The sequence below is a fragment of the Condylostylus longicornis genome, unplaced genomic scaffold (assembly GCF_029603195.1).
Source record: "Condylostylus longicornis isolate FDR11 unplaced genomic scaffold, ASM2960319v2 ptg000485l, whole genome shotgun sequence".
Taxonomy (NCBI): domain Eukaryota; kingdom Metazoa; phylum Arthropoda; class Insecta; order Diptera; family Dolichopodidae; genus Condylostylus; species Condylostylus longicornis.
The window spans coordinates 35,001-58,665 of record NW_026578443.1 but is presented as its reverse complement, the minus strand read 5'-3'; the positions used below and the strand labels follow the sequence as shown (position 1 = coordinate 58,665).

General features: G+C 33.4%; 1 protein-coding gene across 1 annotated transcript in view; it reads left to right on the top strand.

Moving 5' to 3' along the window:
* The window catches only part of LOC129617293 (SCY1-like protein 2), a 32,601-nt gene extending 19,301 nt beyond the window's left edge, over window positions 1–13,300 (top strand). The window contains exons 4-10 of the mRNA XM_055532617.1: window positions 203–301; window positions 368–517; window positions 568–688; window positions 2,003–2,098; window positions 12,785–12,930; window positions 12,986–13,116; window positions 13,168–13,300. Coding sequence (XP_055388592.1) covers window positions 203–301; window positions 368–517; window positions 568–688; window positions 2,003–2,098; window positions 12,785–12,930; window positions 12,986–13,116; window positions 13,168–13,300 — 876 coding nt within the window. The remainder of the gene's footprint in view (window positions 1–202; window positions 302–367; window positions 518–567; window positions 689–2,002; window positions 2,099–12,784; window positions 12,931–12,985; window positions 13,117–13,167) is intronic.
* The last annotated feature ends 10,365 nt before the right edge of the window (window positions 13,301–23,665 follow it).

Here is a 23,665-nt window from a genome sequence, read left to right as displayed (position 1 = left end):
GTGTGAGGCTGTTTTGAGAGGTTCTATTAATAATGTAGGTGCAACAGGTTCACACTGTGCAGAATTTCTTTCTGTGAAAGAAACCTTCTTCCTCTGTGGATCATCAGATTTGATTAGAAAACTTTCCTGATTTTATGTTTGTTTTGCTTTTATTCGACTTTACAATCTTCACTAAAATTATTTTTTAAAATGTCTATTTTAGATACTACAAATTATTCATCCAGTGGAAGAAAGTGCAGAGACATTAGCTTTTGCTGCTGAACCTATAATAGCTTGTTTAGCTAATGTGTTAACATATCAGGTATTAATTTCACAATAACTGAAAATTTGCCTGGTCACTTAATTATGAAATTATTCATTTCTGCAGGAAGCAGAAAGTAATTCATCATTAGTGTTGAACACCCAGAACACTGAATCACAACAAAGTACAACGCAGTCAGCTTCAAATTTGCAGAAGGGTTTCTTTATGAAAGAGTACAATTTTCTTGATATTGAAATAAAATATGGGATATTACAGGTAAATTAAAGGTATCCAAAATAATTTTGAAATATTAATCAAAATTTTAGATAACAGAAGCTCTTTCATATCTTCATTATTCTGGTCACGTTGTACATCGAAATGTTTGTCCATCTTCAATCCTTATAACCAATAAAGGAACTTGGAAATTAGGTGGTTTGGAATTTATAGGTAAGTTCCCTCAAGTAAGTCTACCTTATTATCAAAAATTTCAGTACGACACACAATAACTGAAATTTATCACAATTAGTTTATGTTCGCATTATTACCCGCCTTATTATGTTTTATAGATCTGGAAGTAATGCCAATACTTACATTTTCAATATAAAAATTGAACTTATCTTTCTATCGGGTAGAAAATTTTCAATGAATTCTATGAAAATTTTTAATATACGTAGATATTTTATTTTTTAAAAAATAAAATATGTACATATGCTGTATAATATGTGAATTATACAGCAGTTTTTTTTAATTATCGCTATTTTGTACATACAATAAAAAATACAATAAAAAAGAAAAAAAGGTCTTTTGATATTGAATAAAACGAAACGATAATAATCAATAACTGATTTTGATAATATTAACACAATAATTTTTGATAAAATATCATGTATAAGAGAAAAAATATGATGTGGTCACCACATAACCGAAGATTATAAAATTGCGTTTTAAACACATCTTTACAATTTTAAGGACACTAATAAACTTTTAGTTAACATACCTAGAAAAATATGAACTTGGATCTTAGTAGAGTTTCATTATATGCCGTCAGAATTATACCAAAAATTTGTCAGTACCTTCTGATAACAATCAGATCTGTAATATTAAATTTCAAGAAATTCCATCAATTCGTTCCGTAGACAAGGTAAAAAATCGGCCCCCAAATCAGTTTCCGAGCCATGATCTTTCCAAAAAATTTACAGGTTCATTGCTTTAATACCTATAATTTAAATATTTAATTTTAATGAAATCGGTTGATTATTTCTCTTTATATACGCAAAAATGTATATTTGGCCCGTAGTAAACTTCAAGTTGCTAAGACCTGATTTCTTCCAAAAGTTATGAGGTTTCGCGGACGATTAAATGAATCTTATATATGAAATCTTAAGAAAATCGGTTGAATATTTTCTTCAAAATGATGAAAGATACAAAAAAGCCTAGGGCCCGCAAAAAAAGCCAGGCCTAGGGCTGATATATCCCAAAATTTGATCAACCCGTGCCATGGCCTAAATAAACTTACATATAAAATTTCATCAAAATCGGTGGAGCCAAACTTGAGATACACGCGTGCACACACAGACTGACAGATCGACAGACTAAGAGACCGACATGTTGCTTCCCTACCATTTAGAAGTGCGTTCCCACAGAAAAATCGATATGCAAAATTTGTTGCCATCGCATAACCTACAGTATAAAAGGAGTATAAAAAAAAATGATTCAAAATTCAAAAAATATGATTCCTAATTAATTTTAACATGTTTACAGAAAAACTCAATGAAACTGATATTGGAATTTCAATCGATTGCCCACCGTGGAGCTCCAGGATTTCAAAAATGATGCAGCCGAATCTAGATTATTTAGGTAATGTCATTAAGTGTCTTTATTAAGAAACTTAATAATAATTTTAAAATTAGAATCAATAAGTTTTTATGGTTATGATCGTTCAGACTAGTAACTATGCCGACCGAATTGTATAAAATAATTCGGTATTGTGACCAAAATAAATTTTTATACGTTTCGCCAAAAGTGTCGACACGGCTCTTTTTCTCTAATGGAAAACTGTAAGAAGATATTTTCAGAAAGACATCGCTTTGTCTGCTTTTTTATAAATTTCCATCAAAATGTATATTTTGGTTGATTTTTTTAATGCTACGAAACGAAACGAGTCTTTCAGTGTACTATGTACATATACATTATTCAACAAAAAATTCTTCTAGAAGTTTTTCCAACAACTGTAACAACAAATTGTATTCAGGTTTTCTCTTTACTAAAAATTCCGTTATCAATTAGTTATGAAAATAATTTTGATCTAATTAAGGCAACTTACTTTAGGCAATATATTAAAACATAGTTTTAACATATTCGTTATTACAGTTTAAAATAGGTTTAAAATCGAATAATACGTTGACGATTTCACAACTGGAGGAGAAATATTTAATTTATTATATCGGTACGTACGTATGTTTGAAGGGTATACTAAATTTGCCTTACCGCTTGTAACGCTATGGAATAATGGTCTGAGATATAAAGTCAAGTGTATGTTTTTGATCAGCGTCGAATTCTGAGTCGATTTAGGTTTGTCTGTCCGTCCGACCGTCCGTCCCAACGATAACTCAAAAACTAATTGAGATAATTTCACCAAATTTTCACAAATGGTTCATTGCAGTAAATGCCAGAACGCTATTTAAATTTGATATGATCGGGGTACTCGTTCTAGTAGTTGCCACACAACTTCAAAATTTATTTGAATATATTTTAGTCCAATAACTTGACTATACCTTAGAAACCATAAGAGCAATGGAATTAAAATTTTGCATAAGTAAATACATTAGTAATGCCAGTGTGTTTGATAAAATTTGTTGAAATTGCTTGGCTCTTTTTGGTAGCTGTCATACAATTTCGATAGTAGTTTGGCCATATCTTAGAAAATATTGAAAACACAGAGCTGAAATTTTGCATAAATTAATATGTTAATACGGCAACTTAAAGTCATAGTTAGCCACATTGTCAGCTATGGCATATTTATTTGCACATAGGATAACAAATTCGTACGGGTATCACAAAGTTGACACGGTCGACTCCATTTTGGTTGGGAATTGGTTAGTTTTAAAAAACCAAGAGGAAAAAAAGTTGTAAAACGGTTTAAAAAAAGTTGGAAATTGTAAGTATACATTGTATTGTAACCGATTTATGACCGAAAATACAAATTTAACTTACTCTGACACTATCATTTAACTTACGCTATAAACAGGCTGACATTGAATAATGTAGGAGTTGTTTTTCATTTCATGCTCATGATTATTCATGTCGACTGTGAGACGTTATTTAGATTTTATGAGAGAAAGTGATTTTAGTGCAGTGGTTTAATATAATATAAAAGCAGTGAATTACAATTGAGAATATAATAATATAAATATTTATTTAAATATTAAGAAAATGGTTAATTATTAAATAAGTAACAGTTTTAAAAATACATATAACATAAAATAATCATAAAATGTGTAGCGAAAAACAAAAAACTTTAGTCTAGCTGTAAAATTTTTGGTAAATGGGAAACGACCTTAATATATGAAAAAAGTATGAAGTGTAATCTTCGAAAATGAAAACTTTCATCAGCAGAAAGTCTCTGTCAATCATGCAGATCATGTAGAGGGTTTTGATTTGAGCGTTTTTAAGTAAATATACTTATTTATTAATTTTCTTCTCTATACAGTGGGTAATTTCAATATTCGAACTTCTTCTATTGATGGGAGCCTGATAAAGAACCAAAAGTACGTACGAAAAAATTTATAGATTTTAATTTTCCTCAAACTTTTTTTTAGCTTCGGCTGTTAACGAAGAAACCGTTCAATATATTACAGTTGATGATAATGCGCATACATTTACAGACAGCATAGCGAATGATTTACAAAACGCAATGGAATATAATATTAAAAGAGAACTTAATGCGCTAACAAAACAAGTTAATTACATAAAAATGGATATTGTGGATCTAAAAGTTTCACGATAAAAAACGCTGAATTCAATTGTTGCAAAAATGAAGACTCCAATTGAAGATTGTAGTGATCAGTTAAACCAAGACTAACTTTTTGAATTTCCAGTGTCAACCAAAGAAAGTTTAAATGAATTCGAGGAAAAATTAAAGTCAAATTTCATGTTCAAAACAAAATGATATAATTAAAATTATGTAACTTGCTCTTTGTTCAATTATTTATTTTTTATAGAATTCAAATCGAATATGTTGCCGTATTTTTGAGTATCTTTTCAAAAATGAGTTACTGGTACAATAATCGTGGAATGGAACTTTTACAAAAGCAGCCTTTCATATATTCAAAAAAAAATATTACATTTAGTATTCAAGGAATATTTGAAACATCCCGCATTTTGCATTAAAAAAATAAGGTATGTTTATGTTACTATGCTTATACTAATTTATAAATAACTATATTTAACTCTATTATTATTATTTTTTCAGAAAAGAGAAAGAAAAAATTTTGGAAAGTGGATGCAGAGCAGAAGTGGAAGCAGAATGATTTTAATTAATCAATGTGTACTTACTATTAGTAGAGCCGGTATATATTAGTTGTAAATATAATGTTTAATCCAAAAATTGATTCTTTAAATAAATGCTACGAGAATTATAAAAAAATTTAAATGGTTTTAAGTATATGTCTAAAGCAGTGCTGTAGTTTTTGCTGCAATTGCAAGTTTCTGTTAGCACCATTTACTGCAACACTGCAATTTCTTTCTTTTTGCTGCAATTTTTTATTAAAAAAACAAATTATTTTTTTGTTCTTTTGTTTTAATGTTTATTTAAAGTTTCAAACCAAAATGTCACAAAAATCATTCAAAAAAATTATATGCGCCAGCACTGAATTTTTTTAATAGCAAATTTTTCAAAAAAGAAAAACATACTAATTACTATCTTAATGTTAATCGAAATACGCCACACGGCAACTACGTAAGTATCCAACCTAAATAAAAACGCTCTACGTATGTACATTTTCTGTCAAAATAATTTAAGATTTGTATATTGTAATATATACCGAAATACGCGACGTAGTGTACGTCCAGCTTTTAAAATATAAAAAAGTTGGGTCAAACCAATGGTTTGTATTGTAGCACTTTTCCTTTCAACAAGTGAAACTACTGCTTCTAAAAATAGTTTAGTTAAAAATATTATTATTAAAATTACTTTTATTCATATACGGAACTATTTCATTAAGCACTGCATACATTTAGCATGAGCGATTTACGCAGTCTGAAATAAAGCAGAAATAAATTTAAAGAGGTGTTATTATAACGCTTTAATTTAACGGGTAATTGCGTGAGTTAAGAAAAATAATTATATTTTTTAATTGCGTGGAAGTAACTGTTAGTTTTCTGCGTTTGTAAAAATTTGGAAAAGCTGGCAGATTTTAAAATATAAGGCGCTAAAAATTCAAATTTTACAAATTTCGAGAACCGATAACTTGAGAGGGGTGGAGGTAAAAAAAATTTTCTTCAATTAAAATAAACTATTTATTAGTGTCTAAAAACTATTAAAATTTCAGATTTTTACAACCTGGGGTCTAAAAAAAATCAAATATATAAAAAAAAACATCAAATATATGGAAAAAAATATATTTTGTATAAGGATAAATTTTAACGGCCATTTTGTTTTTTCAAGTTCAAGTTTGGTGTGCCGCGGTAGAAGAAGCCAGTCACTATTTTGGTGTGTTTTCAAAATTTGAAAAATGCTTATGGTTTCAATACAGTAAATAGTTAAAAAATGGCGTTTTTAGAGTTTTGAGGGGTTAACTTTTAGACGGAGGCAAAAGTTTTTAATAAAAATTGTGTACATATAAAATTCCAGCTTTCTATCTTCAAGGGTATAGAAATTTTGTAAACATGTCTACGGATGGACGGACGAACATTAAAAAAAGTGAATAGCATCCTAAGTAACAATTTTTATCTCATAAGACTCTTGTAGAACTATATTTAAAAAAGAGTAGTAATGTGACGAATGCCTCGCTCGGCCATGAAATTCGCGAACTGCTTCGACTTAAACTGTTTTCCATTATCCGACAAGATAATTTCCGGAGTACCAAACACGGAGGAAATATTTTCCCTAAGGTAGCTACAAATTACAGAAGAATGGAATCGTTTAATAGGCTTCAAAAATGGAAATTTAGATAAATGGTCGAGAACAATAATTAGGCCTATATTACGAGATTTAGATCGGGGGTAAGGACCAACTAAATCGATATAAAGTTATATATATAAAAATTTCGTTTATTTATGTATAAACTCCTTTACATCGCTCGTCATTGACGGCCAAAAGAAATATGTTCGTAATCTCTGCAGCGTTTTTGCAATTCCCCCATGACACTTATTCGGCGGTATGTGCGCATTACCAATAGTTTCAGTGGTCAGTTCCTCAGGAATCCAAAGTCTCCAGTTATATGATTCACGGAGCTGATCGCATCGGCATGTTCTGTAGGCTTACAAATTTTACCATCAATAACCTGAAGATCAGGAAGCCGACTACCGTTGTCGAGAATGTATTGCTTAACTACGTATTTTTGAAATTTGAAAGCATCGGCACTCAAGTCTACCATTGGAGCCAAGTCAATTTGCGATATTTCATCATAATCCCGCCTTGAAAGTGCATCTGGTACGACATTCTGTGAGCCCCGGCGGTGTTCAATTTTAAATCTGAAACCCTGAAGTTTGAGAGACCACCTCGCCAATCTGCCGCTTAAATCGGTTTGACGCATCAGCCATTGCAAACTCGCATGATCCGTGATAATAGTGAAATCTTGTCCTTCTTTAATTATAATTTCTCTGTGAACTATTCAATTTCTGGTCAACATTTTCATCATTTAACTGCGCCAAAACCGCGCCTACTCCTGACTGACTCGCATCACACTGGATCAGAAAGGGTTTAGAGTAATCCGGGTTAGCTAAAATAGGAGCAGACGACAGAAGATTTTTTAAAGTGTCGAAGGCACTCTGCGCTTCACTATTCCACTCGAATACCCTAGACTTTTTAAGCAAGTTAGTCAAAGGAGCGGTCAATGATGCAAAATTCGGCACAAACCTACGGCACCAGCCAGCCATGTTCAAGAAACGATGAAGTTGTTTAACCGTCTTCGGCGATTGATATCCGGATCAGTGCGCATCGTACCCTTCCCGACAATGTAACCCAGATGCATAACTTCGGACAGACAAAACTTACTTTTTTCGACATTTATTGTTAAACCCGAAAGCCTTAACCGACGCGCTACCTCTACCAGCGTCTCCATACGCGCCTCGAAAGTCTCAGAGATAATCAAACTACATCATGCCTGCGGCGCATTACACAAACCGAAAGGCATGACGGAATATCTATACAAAGGTCGATTAGGAACGCCTAATTGCAACATTTCGTCAACTTCACGATGCACGAGCTTTTCCACTGCAGGTGAGATCGGAAAATACCTTTGCATAATAGGACGGCAACCGGGTTCAGGTTCAATTTTATGTTCCATTAAAGACGTTTTCGCTAAGCCCTTAATATTATACGATGGGAACAAGCCCTTCATACGATTTCAATCTTTCTTCGTTTAAAAACGGAATAATCGGTTTTAAAATAGGTTTACAAGAAATACTTGGTAAAATCAAAGACGGAAGATCGGGAACTGGAATTGGTGGTTTTAATTCGGCCGAGGGTATTATTTTGTCTCCTCGGGAGCTCCCAAATTTCCCGGCCTACACTTCGGACAATTTGGTTTACACACGTTAGGAAGACCGCATCCGTAACAAAATACCTTCCTATCAGCCAAACAATCGTGATAACTATGCCCCTCCATTCGACAGTTCCAACATATTAATTTGGGCCCAGAGTCCCTCAAAGCCTCAACCGTAGGCTGCAAGACCTGTATCGAGACGTCACCGCCAATGTCGCTCCCCTCAACCTCGCTAATATGTCTCCCACTATGATTGGGTTGGGGCCTCGAATGGCTTAACGCTATAGAACTAGAGCCAGCAATCTCCTTCAAAAGTTTTTCCCCCTTCAGACAAGACGAATGAAGTTGGGCTAAGGTATGGATGGGTACGTATAAAAATTGTTGACGAACACGGGGCCTAAGACCGCGGCGCAATATCTCAACCAGCTCAGATTCCGGCAAAGGGTCTTGCAAGTTCTCAGAGATCTTAAGAACTGCATCGCGATAATCATCAAAAGATTCGGACGCACCTTGGCTTTGAACACGGTAAATAAAATTTTCTACTGTAAGTTCCCTCAAATTTAATATCCCACCCGGAAATACGTCCTGAAATTTTACTACTACCTGTAGATAAAGTACTATCACTAAGCCGAAAGTCGCCAAAACGTGAAAAACTTGTGTTTGTGTGATTAATTTGTGGCACTGGCACCTCCCGACTCGAAGTTTCTAAATCACAAAGCCGAGCGATGTTGTCGCGTAACTGGGACGCCAAATTATGTTGGATAATTTGCGAAATACGCGCCTCCAGGCCTTCCAAATTTTCGGTCAACGTAGCCTGACGTGCCGTTACAACAGCAGATACAAGGTTCCTAATTCGATTATCGTCATCTACAGCAAGAGCGCCACCCAACGGGCCAGCGTCCGCACTCGTTTCAGGTACAGATTCCGAATGACTCGCGCTAGGATTCCCACCAGACACATCAACAGGAGCAGCACTGGTCCCCTTCGCCAAATTTTCCGACGAAGCATTCGCTCGATATTGGGCACGCGAACGGGTATTAGCCCCCACGGCTAGAGCCGGACAATCCTTATTCTTACACACTGCCCTACATTGCGGACACGTAGAGTTACGCTTGATCCACGTGAGCAAACAGTTACGATGGTACACGTGGCTGCACGAGATTTTCAGGGCACCCGAGTTCAACTAATATGCCAGCATATGGTGATAATATGCCAGCATAAGTTGGCATATTATCACCACTGTGGCGAGGCGGAATTACTACACTAATGAACGCTTAGAAAAAAGAAAAACCCACTAAATAAAAATAAAATAAAGAATACGTATTATACTTTGGGTCGCAAAGCTGAGCTCAAAAACTAAGCCTTAAATTTTAAGTCTAATTTACTAAGACACTATAACAAAAGGAAATATGGGAAAGTATTACAAGTCGTATAATTATACCTGAAACAAAAATTATATATTTAGGTTCCAAATTCGGAACCAAAAAAAAATAAATTTATAATTCAAAATTTCCAACAAATACTAAAATATTTAAATTAAAACTAGATAAATTCAATAATCCTGGATAAAAACCCAGGAAATTAAAATAATAATAATACAATTAATAATATTTAATAATAATAAGGCAATAATATATATGAAGCAATACCAGATTTGTATTCACTTTTAAAAAAAAAATTCAATAACAATACAAAAAAAAAAATTATACAGCTTGCTTCACAAATAATTTCAACTTCAAAAGCAGTTGACAAAAAGAATTATACCTGGCAACACCAAGTATCGGTTGTACGAAGTACAAATCAAACTAAGTAAATAAAGATAAAGATAAGTAGACGTATACAGCAATAGAGTGTACACGCGCAAGGTAACAAAATGAAATTTTAATCTGACAATACAAAGGAAAGATTGTCAGAAAAAGATGTAATCGAGATAATATAAAGAACAAAATAAAAAAAATAATCTGACAATAAAAAGGAAAGATTGCCAGAAAAAGATATAATCAAGATAATATAAAAAAAAAAAGTAAAAAAAAAGATAAAATTGTTTGATATTTACATTCCCAATATGGGTACTGTGCAGAGACACACAATACCTGACAGCATTCCACTAAATTGAGTTCACAAAGGTTCACAACCAAATTGCATTCGCGATACGAACTGGAAATACGTATCGGCCCGCTGTCTGTCAGAACAGCATTTAGCCAGATCTGCAATAGTAATTCCAGCTAAAGCAGACACATACTCCAGAACGAGTATCGAAGTACACTATCCAATTCGAAAATATTTGTAGAAAACTTCAGTTCTAGCTCAAATAAATCTATCACGATCCTGGTCTGTAAAATCTGCATATAGCTAATTTTCAACAGTAATTCCTAGTAATCAAAATAGGAATATCCGAATCGACCCTACAAAAAGAAACCTAAAAACAAATGTTCACACAGGATGTTCATGTTATTTGCGCGGCCTGCCAGAACAGCATATAGCCAGATCTGCAACAGTAATTCCAGCTACAAATAAATGGACAAAAGAAATCGAATTTCAAAAAGAATACAAGACAAGCCGTTCAAGTAAAAAAAATAATACGCAATCGCGGGACAAAAAAAAAAATTTTTGGATGCTCCCCTGAGTCCTCGCGGTGCTGTTGGAAGCCTTAGTCTCGGAGGCCCCTCGTTGCGCGCCATTTTCTGTTATGAACCAGTGTTGTTGATGTTTGGGGAACGACCTGGCACAGCATTCAACCCACCCCACGCTGAAGCTCCGGGACACAGCCAGATGCACATTGGAGTAGCTGGTGGCCGATGCCCCAACCGGATGACGTGCTCTGCCAGATCGTCCCTCAAACATCAACAAAACTGGGTCATAACACGATTTTACTTCGAACTTTATAAAAAATATATTTATTCCGCTTTTAATAATTATTTTTTTAACAAAAAGGAAACAAAATATATGTACATGTGTTTACGTATATGATATGTAATCAATAAATATTTGTATTCAAAAAATTAATATTATAAAATTATAAATATGGGAAATTAAAATAAATTTTTTCCCATGCTCGCATGAAAGTTTTATTGATAAAAGATATTATACTTCGAAAAAAAGCAACGTCAACTAAAAATTTTTATACATATTTTTTTACCGTATAATATCTAATTTCTTTTTTTTACATAAATTTTATAATTTAAGAATTAAGCAAAATTTATACATACATTCATTTTAATATAATAATAAATATTTCTCGAACTTCTTTCCAAAAAGCAATTCTCAGTCTCATTAGGGTAAAAATTTAAATAAGGAAAAATGACAATACTTAAATGGCTGTGCCTAACAACTAGACTTATAAAGGAATTCTTGTAAGAACAAAATTCTATAAGAGTTGATATATTATAAAAAATACTTTATGAGAACTAAAATTTTTTATGGCTTGCTGAAAGTAGTTCTGCTATGAGAGTAGCAGGATTTTTCACACTACAAGTACTAAGTGTTCTTATAATAACCTTACGAGAGTTGCATAAAAACAAAAAAAAAGAAAAGAAAATTATGAGAGTATCCGAGTTTGGTATGAGAGTTTTATGAGATTTTTGGTCAATTTTTTAGGGTATTACTCTTGGAAATTGTTATTTGGGATTTTTAGTTTTTGATCTCATAATATAACTTTTCGACATTGGAAAGATCAACAGATCAAGTAATATTTAAATATTACCATATTTTTATAATAATTGTCAATGAATATAATAATTTTTTAGATAAATTATAATTTTATATTGATCCTTTGTTGTTATACTAAATAATTGTCATATATTTAAACAATGTCTTTTTGACGGATCCATATATTACAAAAAAATTTACTGCAGTGCAATCGAGTCTGCTGTAATTTCTACATCCTCTTCACAGCAACACGAAATAATAAAACGACAGCACTAGTATAAAGTTGCCATGTAGGTTACAATAAGGATAGTATAAGTTTCTGGTGTGTTACAATAGAGCTATAGGCAAGTTCTATGAAGGTTAAAAAACTAGTTTTAAAAGTTACTAAACTGAGTTACAGCCGAGTTATGAATTAGTTATAACCGAGTTATGAATTAATTGTCTTTTGGTTACTATTAATATTGACATTGGGATAAAGTTGTATTCTGGTTTCTAAATAAATAATTTGGTTATCGACAAGTTATATGAAGGTTACAAAATTTCCATCTGTTAAAGCTTAAACTTTTTCCAAACGTTCCGAAAATATTTCCTTGTGTAAGGGTACAGAAAAAATGGTGCATTTACTTAATTGTGAATGTTACCATAACAGGTTACACGCCATAGCTGCATCATTAAAATAACTATATATAATATTATATAAATAACTATATATATGTATATAATACACTAAATGGAACTTAAACTTTATAAAAAATTTCAGCTTTCTATTTTAAATAGAAGTCTTGTAAATAGGCAGAAGCAGGTTAATAAAGGAGTAAATGATTAATAAAGCATTTGATTTAGACAGTATAAGAGTTTGGGAATTATTTGAAAAGGGCGCGGGAGTTTAATTTGGATGTTCTGGTATCTTCCATACATTCCTTGAGTTACAAAATAATAATCAAAATTTCTTTAAAATTGAAAGTTTTTTTTCATATAAAACTCAGAAATTCTTTTTTATCTGAAGGCTTTCTTTTACCGCATTCTAGCTAATAAATATTAACAATTTTTAAGAAATTTTAATAAATTGTAATTAAATCAATATTTTAACAATAAATTGTTAAAATATAGCAAATTTTATCGCAATATCGCTAATTTTAATTTGGAAACAGTATTTTATAAGTATTACTTCCCTTTTATTAATACGTAGCGCCTGAAATTCAACTTCATTCAACAGTAAGCATTTTATCAGATATGTATTCATTAGGTATGGTAATTTGCGCAATTTTTAATAATGGTAGATCTTTAATACAAGCAAATAACTCTACTTCAAATTATCTAAAGCAATTAGAAATGGTGAGTAAGGTCATTTAGCTTTTATTAAAATGTTTTTTAAATATAATCTTTCTAGTTGGACACAGCGGTCTATAATATTTCAACTAAAATTCCAATACCACTTCAAGAAGCAACAACACGTTTAATAAGTAAAAACCCAACACAACGTCCAACCGCTCAATTATTGCAACTAATAAAATATTTTAAGTATGAATTATATAACACAATCAATTATAAATTATTTATTTGAATTTTCAGTGATTCCGCTGTTCATGCCCTGCAGTTTTTGGATGTAATCAACATGAAGGACCCCACACAAAAAACTCATTTTTACAGAACAACTTTGAGAGATGTTTTACCATTAATACCAAGGGTAATATTATATAAATAGCACTTTTAAGTAAATTTATTGCATACCAAATAGCATTTTTAACAGAATTTGTTGCATACCAAAATTTTTAGTTCAACAATATATTACATTATTAATAGTTTAACATTGATTATCAATTACACATTTTTTTTTCAAGTTTTACAATATTTTTATAAAAATATTATTTATTAAAAAATATTTGTTACTATTTCTGTAGCTAATACATACGTGTGCATACATTTTATTTGAAGAAAAATAAGAGTATTCCGACAAGTATCCATCTTGTGACAAAAGTCATTAGATAGGGTTTTGGCTCTAGAGTCAGTAGGAAAAAATCTGACATTGAAACTTTTAAGCTCCGAAATAGCCCTATTTTAAGATTTTCTGAAATTTTTTACTTAACAAAAACACCTCTTTTTATATTTTCAAAAGCACTTTTGGTTTGTAAAAAACAAAATAATATTTGATATCGGCTCCTGTTCATCCCCAGCAACTCCGCGGCGAATCCGCCGGAGCACGAGAGGAAGGGTGAAAAATCTCGAAAGACACTGCCAGATGAAAAGCAGTAGTGTGGAACTTTAATCCACTAAAAAACACCCTCCTCAAAATAAACTATAAAACTAGTCGAAAACGATTAACCATTAATTTTGCTCTAACCTTTTTGATTATTTACAAGCTTTTGATCTGGCACAATAGCGTACTAAGTACTCATTGTTCCAGATAAAAAAAACTCGAGAGGTCTCGTACGTTTAAGTCTCCTAACAAAGTTTTGATTGTCAACCAATCGAGCCGCCTCGATATTGACATGATTGGATAAACGCATTTTATGATTGGATGCTTGCTTTTTAATTTCGTCTGTGACATTTAGGATCGTGAGATCCCTGTGTATATCGGCATTACGGACATAGTAAGGGGCGTTTACAATGTCCCGTAATGCCCTATTTTGAAATCTTTGTATAGATTGGATATGAGTCTGCGCAGCGCAGCCCCATAACTGAATACCGTAAGCCCAGGCAAGCTTAAATAATGATTATATATCAAAACTTTGTTGTATATTGTCATTTTGGAACGCCTTCCCAAAAGCCATTCGAACTTTCTGTATTCCTCCTCTAGTTGAGATCTCTTTTTCTTTATGTGCTCCTTCCATCTGAGCTTCGCGTCCAACGTCATTCCCAAATACTTCGCTGTGTTTGCGGACGGAATCAAGACGCCATTTATTTTAACCGAAAATGAATTGTCAATTTTCCTATTAGTGAAATTTACGTGTACTGATTTCACCCCATTAAGTTCTATATTCCACTTTCTAGTCCATTTTGAGATCTCATCACTGGCCCTTTGCAATTTTTGTGTAGATTCATTTTCATTTCGTCCTATTGCGATAACTGCTGTATCGCTAGCAAATGTAGCTGTTGTCACTCCTTCCGATTCAGGAATACCACACGTGTATAGCAAGTATAGTATCGGGCCCAATATTCTCCCCTGTGGTACCCCCGACCTGATATCCCTAAGTGAAGAGTACTCCTCTTCCTGTTTAACTCGAAATACCCTATTAGTCAGGTAAGATTCGAGCAGGTCAACATACTGCTTTAATAGTAATCGCCTAAGTTTTTTTATTAATCCACAATGTCAAACCTTATCGAAGGCCTGGGCTACGTCCAAAAATATGATAGAACATATTGTTTTTTCTTCCAGTGAATTTTCTATTAGGTCAGTTATTCTATGAATCTGATCTATGGTTGAGTGGTTGCCGCGAAAACCAAATTGATGATTCGGGATCAGCGTTCCCACTTGGATACAATTGTATCCATTTGGATACATTTTTTGCTTTAAATTTAAGTTGGATACAAAGATACTCAAATCTGCTAAAATGCCGAAATTGGCTACATTTCAAAATTTTGCTGAAATATGGATACATTTATTCTCTAAACACTAAATAAATGTTACAAAACTGTTGTGAAAACAAATGTAAAATGCTGCTAAAATTAAAACGCGTAATTGCTTTATCTTTCAAAAGTGTTATTTGCTGGCATTTCTAAGCAGATTTCCGAGTTTACTAGAAGAAAGTAAGAAACTTTATTAAATGAGTGCTGCCTCTTCCTGTATTCAAATCTAGAACATTTAGACAAGAACATACCAGAAATATTTTGGAGTAAGCTAGTTGTAATAGAAAATGCATTGGCTGTACATATTTTTTAAAATTTTTCCGTTTTAATGGTGAATTGTCTTTAGCACATACATAGTTCAACAACATACATATATGCATATGTTTTTTCTGACCTTAACTTTTAACACATTTAAAATATAATAGAAGTTGTATGTGATTTCTTAAAGAATTTACTATAAATAAAAAAACCAACAATAGGACGGCTTGGTATAAAAATTCTGCTTTATGAGGTTGGATACATTTTGGATACATTTTTTCCTCGAAATTGGATACATTTTGTTTTTACCAAGTGGGAACACTGTTCGGGATTAACCTTTTACTTTCAATTATAGGCTGGAGTCTTCTCAATAAAAGTTTCTCTAGCAGTTTTGAAATCATAGGCAACAATGAGATTGGTCTATAAGAAGTCGCCTTGTTTATAGGTTTGCCAGATTTGTGCAGCATGATTATCTCTGCAACTTTCCAAACTTCAGGCACGTAATTGAACTTTATACACGCATCTATTAGGCGCGTAAGCATCGTTATACCCCTTTTGGGTAATTCTTTCAAAATATCGGCCGTTATTAGGTCAAATCCTGGGGCCTTTTAGGGTTTAAGAGTCCTGATTTTTTCTATGACCTCTCTTTCCTTGACAATTGGAATAGTCACGCTATCCCCAGCAAAAGCAGATTCCTCATTTTCATACACGCTCCGGCTATCATGCGGCAGAATATATCAGCCAAATGATCCGCAAACCCATTTGCCTTGTCCTTGTCAGTTTTTGCCCACGTTCCATCTTTGTTTTTAATAGGAGCGAGATGTTTGATAGGTTGCTTCATTTTCTTTGTTGCCCTCCACGGTGAGTAATTGGTTTTCTCACACGCCGTCAAATTTTGAACATAATCAGCAACCGAATCCTCTTTGTATTTTCTAATACAGCGTCTTAGTTGCTGCGATTCATGATTATATCTGGTTTTATCAGCAGGATCACGCGTTTGCTGCCACCTCTTTCTCGTCGGCCTGCTTCGTTTTACTTTTGCTAGTATATGTGGGGGATAGTTAATGCCCCCCTCCTAATAACGTTAATTTAGGAACTACTACAAGTCGCATTTTGAATAATTTTAGTAAGGTTTTCGGCCTCCTCATCTATGTGCTGGGTCGTTCTTATTTTTTTCCTTAGATCTATTTGACGTTGAATTTCTAAGCGAAATCTTGACCAATCTGTAGTTCCATTTGTCAGCGCAGGTTTCGCTCTTTTCATAACTATATTTTCCTTAAGTACAAGAATAACCACCGAATGATCGGAGTCAAGATCGTAGTTATCATGTACCTCGATGAAATTTTTCGCAATCCGTTTCGTTATGAAGAAATCTATTAAATCTGGACATTTATTGACATCGGTTGGCCAATACGTTGGCTTCGCAGTAGAATGAAAAAGGCACCCCGTGGAGCCAATTGCTGTACTAAGTTCTCTTCCTCTAGTTGAAGTATGCCTTGAACCCCAATCAGTGTGCTTGGCGTTAAAGTCACCCCCCCAGATAAATCTATCGCCCAGGTCTGTCAGAACGCATTGAAACATTTCTGCCGTAATTTTAAATCTAGGGTGACAATATAATGCAGCCACTCTAAATTTCTGATTAGTCGAAGTGATCTGAACCGCTGTCATTTGCATTCCCTCGGTTTGCATCTGGTGCAGATCGCAATGCACCACGTTTTCTTTTATTATTATCGCCGTTCCGCCCTTCGCTATATTTCCAGGATGGTTCAAGTTGTAAACTCTATAACCTGGAAACCGAATCCTGCTTCTTAAGGTCATATGTGTTTCAGTTACGAGGCACACGTCTATATTCTGTGTATGCAGAAAAACTTCAAGCATGTCCTTTTTATTTGCAATACCATTGCAATTCCATGTTGCAATGTTTTAAAATTACCTCGTGCCATCATTTACCAGGTTTTTTGGTATTCGATTTTTTCCCTTCGCTCTCTAAAATACTCAATCTCTGAGAGATTTTGTCCATCATATCTAGCATGTTCTGCATCATATTTTGCATTTTATACAAAACATTCACGTCACTGGTCCTTGTTTTATTGCTCGTGCCACCGTCATCAGTTTTCGTTTGGAGAACGTCCCTATATGTTACATCTTTTGAAACTATTCTCGAGGTGAATTTCCTCGGTGCCCGTTCAGAATTCTTCAGGTTGTTGTTGCTGTTCAAATTTCTATGTTTTTGCAGTTCCTTAGCTACAAGGCATCCCCTATAGTTTACTGAGTGGGCCTCCAAACAATTGGAACACTTTGCTGCAGTACTCTTTGGCTTACTGCAATCTGATGTTAACCTTTGACACCTTTTATACTGCGGAATGGTCCTATCCTTTCGAAATGCCTTTATCCTAACTTTCATCCTGTTTATGTAATCGATTTCATAAATTTTTTTCATTTCTTCTTCATTTGAGAATGTTAACATAAACAGCGGTAGAGGTACCATAATGTTTTTCCCATTTTCTTTCATTTTTTTAATTTTATTGATTACATCTAAGATCTTGTAACCCCTAGAGCTTAGGTCTTCCTTTATATCTTCCGGTTTACAACTGGGGTGAAGACCTCTTACCATGACTTTTATTGGTCTGGCCTGCTTGTTTTCATAGGTATGCCATTCTAGTCCAGATCCATTCATGGCTCTGGTAAGATTCCTGTAGTCCATTTCGGAATTTACAATAAGCTTAAATTGATTGTTGTTCATCATTTTAACCTTATAATTAATGTCCTTATTTTTTAATGTTGACTCTATTTTTTATAGTCAACCACATTACTTATGACTACTGGAGACGGCCTAGAGTTTTTTGGGACATTGCCACTACTTTTAGAATCAGGAACATCCGCCTTCTCAGCATTGCTTGTCACCTGAACCACTTCCGGAGAGGATTCCGCTTTTCTTTTTTTACTGGAGCTCTTTTGTTTTAGGATCCAATCCGTTTCTCTGGCGAGTTCCTCCTCATCTGTTGAGTAGGCGTCTAAGACTGACCTCACCTGCTTTGCTCGTGGTGCAGCCTCTTTTTCTTTATGACTGCCCACATTAGACTTATTGTTTGTAATTTGCGTATGCTTTTCTTTCTTTAGTTTCTCATTTTCAGCCCTCAGTTGAAGAACCTCGCTTTTCAAAGCTACACAGAGCTGTTCCAGTTGGCTAATCCTTTTGTGTATGTCAGCATTCTGATCATCACTTTCTTTGTCTTGAGCTTTACTCATGTTTATACCCTTATTGGTCTGTGGAGCTTGAATGTTCGGTAGTCCACCTTCTCTATTTCCATTCTTTTCTAAAATCCGCACATCAGACGTAGGTGGTGAACGCCGGGTTTTCGCGTTCCTCCTGAACGGATCAATCAAATGCAATAAATGGATCTCCCCAGAATCCGTAGAGCCGACCTCCGAAGAGGGTGGATTCTCCAACGTAGTTGAATTACCACCTGGGGTACTAAATCCTTTTGTTTTGCCCATTGCACAAATGATTCATGTTTGCATTTTATACATCTTGCCAGTATTTAAAAACTGCCGCCCCTCAGGATTCAGACGCAGACCTAGCTATTCTAGGTCAGACGCTTCTGGCTTTACCGCCCGCGCGCTCCTAACCAACTAAACCCGGATTAAGCGCCGAGTACTCGCTTTCACCCGCTCTCGTCAGCCTTACTAAGTAAGTTGCCCAGGAGACACCCGGCAGATAACTATGTTACCCACCTTCTAGGAGGTGAGAGTCGGATTTGTTGGCAGAGCTGATGTTTTCAGATGGCATTTTCTAGCATTTTCACAAGTTAGGAAAATGTGAGACTGACTAGGGCCCATGCCAACTTTTGTCCCCCCTCTATATATATAACAATATATATTAAAAACAAATATTTTCTCGCAGACGGGGCTTGTAGTCATTTGACCTTTCACGAATCACTTTAAAAAGCTTAAACGGGAATGCTTGCTACGCAATTGATTTAAAGTAAAAAATACCTGAGAGTTCCATACGAAAAAACGCCCTTCGGTTTTACTTTTGAAGTATTCTTTTTGCTGAAGGGAACTTTAAAATGAGGGAATGAAATAATTTGTAATTTAAACTACCCATGACTTTTTCTATTTGTTTTGATTTCCTTTCATTATTTACATTTGTGCACGTACTTTTGTTTGAAAATAAAAATTAAAAAATTAAAATAACTAAAATGATGTCTTAAAATTAAATTGGTTGTCTTTGTCAAAGATAAGATTCAAAAATAAGAAAAAAAAACAAATCTGATGTGGTCAGCACATAACGGAGTTCAAAGCATGTTGCCTGGCTTAGTAAAAGTGTTGCAGAAGATTATGAAAATGCATTTTGAACACCTAAATTCAATTTTAAAGGAGTTAGAAAGCTTTTGACTACCATACCTAGAAACGTGTAAATTTGGCTTAGTAAAATTTCGATTTGTGAAAAGTTCACCAGTTAGTTTCGGTAACAGCCAGATGGCGAATATCACATTTGAAATTCCTTCAATCCGATATATGGTAAAAAATGTAAAATCGGCCCCCAATGTTGTTTCCGAGCCCTGATGTTTTCAAAAAATTTTTAGATTCATTGTTTTGATATCCTCAGTTTAAATATTAAATTTCAAAAAAATTGCTTGATTATTTCTTTTTATATACGCAAAAATGTAAAATTGGCCTACAGAAAGGTCCAATTGCAGAGGTCTGATATATCTTGAAAGTTGGTCAATCCGAGCCAGAGCCTAAATAAACTCTCATACATTATTCATTTCACGATTTCATTAAAATCGGTTCAGCCGAACTTAAGATACATATGTACACACACAGGCCGACAGACAGAAAGACCGACATCTCTCTAAAAGCAGTTTATTTACGCTTCCCTACTATGGTAGGAATGCGTTTCCATCGAAAGCTCGACATACAAAATTTGGTGCCATCGCATAGCCTACCTCGTTGTATACAATGCGATCGGTAGAATCAAAATTTAAATTTATTTTTGCTCATCTATTTTTGAGCGGTATTATATGGACATGAGAAAGTGACAGAAAAAAATAATTTTCAATTTTTTATTTTTTTGTAAGCAAGTACAAATTTTGTACATAAGAAAAACAAAACAAATAGAAACGGTCAAGTGTAGTTTTAGAACAACAATTTATTTCACTTGAATTGACATGCTATATTTTTTTTGCTTAAAAATACGCATGTATGCGTGCTGGAAATGACTGACTATGTGAAATTATTGTCTTGCAGATTATACATTTGTTTTAGCACTTTTCCAAACATTTTTTGAAAAAAAGTGTTTATAAGTTTCACTCTTACCGTTCGTCCGTCCTTCCGTCCGTGGACATGTTTACAAAACTTCTACACCTTTGAAAATAGATAGCTAAAATTTTATATGTACATAGATCTTTGCTATAAACTTATTTCCGTAGAACAAAATTTTTACCTACCTAACCCCCTCTAAAAGTTATACCCCTCAAAAGCCTAAAAATCTTTTACTATCGTGGCATACTATAGTTAAACTTTAAAAAACCAAAATGGCCGTCCAAATTTACCGTTATCTAAAATCCGTTTTTTACAAATTATTGTTTTTCTTCTAGACCCCAAGTTGCAGGAGCCTGAAATTTTAACAGCTTTTAGATACTAACAAATAGTTTATTTGTTAGTGTTTTGAAAATTTTTTTTCATCTCCACCCCGTCTCAACTTATCGCCTATTGAAATTTGTAAAATTTGAATTCTCGACGCTTTATATTTCCGAAACCACAAGTTTATTCAAATTTATATGAACGGAAAAAAGTATAATTATTTTTCTTAACTCAGGCAATTACCCCTTAAAATCGAGCATTATGTTAAGTTCTCCTTAAATTAGTCTTTGCTTTCTTTCAAAGACTGCATAAATCGTTCATCCTAAATATATGCAATCCTATAAATAGTTTCGTATATGAATGAAAATATTATTAATAGTGTGGTAGACATACATAGACTGTATTTAAAAGCAGTATTTTCACTAATTGTTGAAGGGAAGTACAATACAAACCATCGGTTTGATCCATTCTTTATTTAATATAGCTTTTGCCTGTTTTTTCGTATATTTCTAATGGAAGTGGTCAAGAACTTTAGATAAGGTTGTACGGAAGGAACAAAAAATAACTAAAAATCATGTCAATTACCTGAGTTAAACTACAACTACTACTTTTGTTTCCAATGGAAAACTGGAATTTCCATTCCGGAATTACAGACCCCAGTTCTTGTTTATATATTATGATTGTTTTGAGTATTATGTTTCGTTAGGAGCTCTAAAATAAATATGCACTCATATGCCTGTTTCAATTTCATTTCTTATTGCTCGAACGAAAAATTTTGTTATGTTTAATTGTAATACATACATTTATTTATTTCATTTATTTATTTATTTATTTATGTTTAGCTCAAATATTTAACAAAAATGAAAATGAAAGGAAACATATACATATATTTTTTTGGACTATAACAAATAATTATCGACTTAAACGTTAATTAAAGAAAATTAAGAAATATAAAAACTTATTAGTACTATTAAAACTCCATTAAATAAAGTAAATAATAATAAACTGAAACGAAAATTTGTTAAAATAAAAAGGAGCTATACTTATCTATCTATATGTAAATAAATGTTTTTTCATCGTGCCCTTCGTCAATGAAAAGTCAATTCTGACAGGTTTATGTTTCCCATAATTGGTCCCATTAAAAGGAACTATGAAAATATCAGGGAAACAAAACCCAAAAAAAGAATTAATAACAATATTTTTAAAATGTCAGGAGAAATTAAGTCAGTTTTCATAATCTGAAAAAAGAATAACACAATCCGCGATATCACATCCTTCGGCCAGTGCGGGTAAGTCAACTAATTCGAGTATGTGTTCGTAAGGTAGGAGAATGATGGGGTCTTCCCAAGGAAAAAGGCGTCGTGCGAACCTTAAAAAAATTTTTTGAACAGACTCAATTTTTTAAAATATTGTATTAATGTGACCATACTTGCAAACAATATTCAAGATACGGGCGGACAAGGCTTGAGCAGAGTGATTTCAAGATATAAGGATCATTAAACTCCTTTTACCAGCGTTTAGTGAAATCCACTATTGAGTTTGATATGCATATGTTATGGATGTAGTAATTTTTTAATAATAACTTGTTATCGAAGCAAACACCTAGCCCTTCAATTGAATTGAGTCGACTAATAGAAGTATAAATTGTTAAAAATGGCTGTTTTTGTCTAGAGTAGCACATTTGTACACATTTATTTGCATTAATTTTTAGGTTATTACTTGAACACCATTCGTATAAGCGGTTAAATTCACCTTGAAGATGCATCGCATCACTTACAGAGCTTATTTTTTTTAGATTTTTATCTCATCAGCATATATTAATACCTCACTGTGCGTGAAAATGGAAACACCATCATTAACTGAAATTATGAACAACAGTAGACCTAAGTGACTACCCTGGAGGACGCCAGAATTAGCCGAAAGAGGTTTAGAAATTGCTGAACGAAAGAGAACTCTGTAAGTCCCGCCATAGAGGTGTGATTCTACCCAGGCTAAGAAGTTATCAATGAATCCTAAAAGTTTTAATTTTCAAATAATTACGTCATGTGGTAATATGTCAAAGGCTTTTCTAAAGTCTGTATAAACAATGTATTTATGTCCGTCTGGTACCCATTTTCCATATTATTTGAGAAAACTGTGGACTCCACATGCATATTATTTGAAAAAACTTTTTCAAGAAGTCATGCGGATACCTACTGATGAATAGCATACAATTGTAAAAAACATTGTCACAATATATCATTAACTTTTTGTTGCGAAGCCCCTTAATTCCTTTTCAAGTATTTTTAGATTTCAGTACAGGAGTAAATAATTCAAATGCGGCAAAAATTATATCATAAAACTTGCTCATCACTAAGTCAATATCAGTAAAGTTATATACTGTAGAGAAGTTGTAAGAAGAGGAAGAGAAATCATTTAGAATTGTGCAATTCGCCCTCTACAAATCAGAACGATGCAATAAGAGAAAAATGTCGGATAAATGATAGATATCTACGTTAACCAACTGATCCGCGACAGTTATAAGCAAGCCAATTGCTTGCTTATAAACTTACCAATTAGAAGTAAAGACCACATCCAGTTGCTTTAATAGATGGTTTAATTGTTGTAAATTATTTAATTGAAAGGAATTTATAAAAAAAACTCTAAATCGCTACAA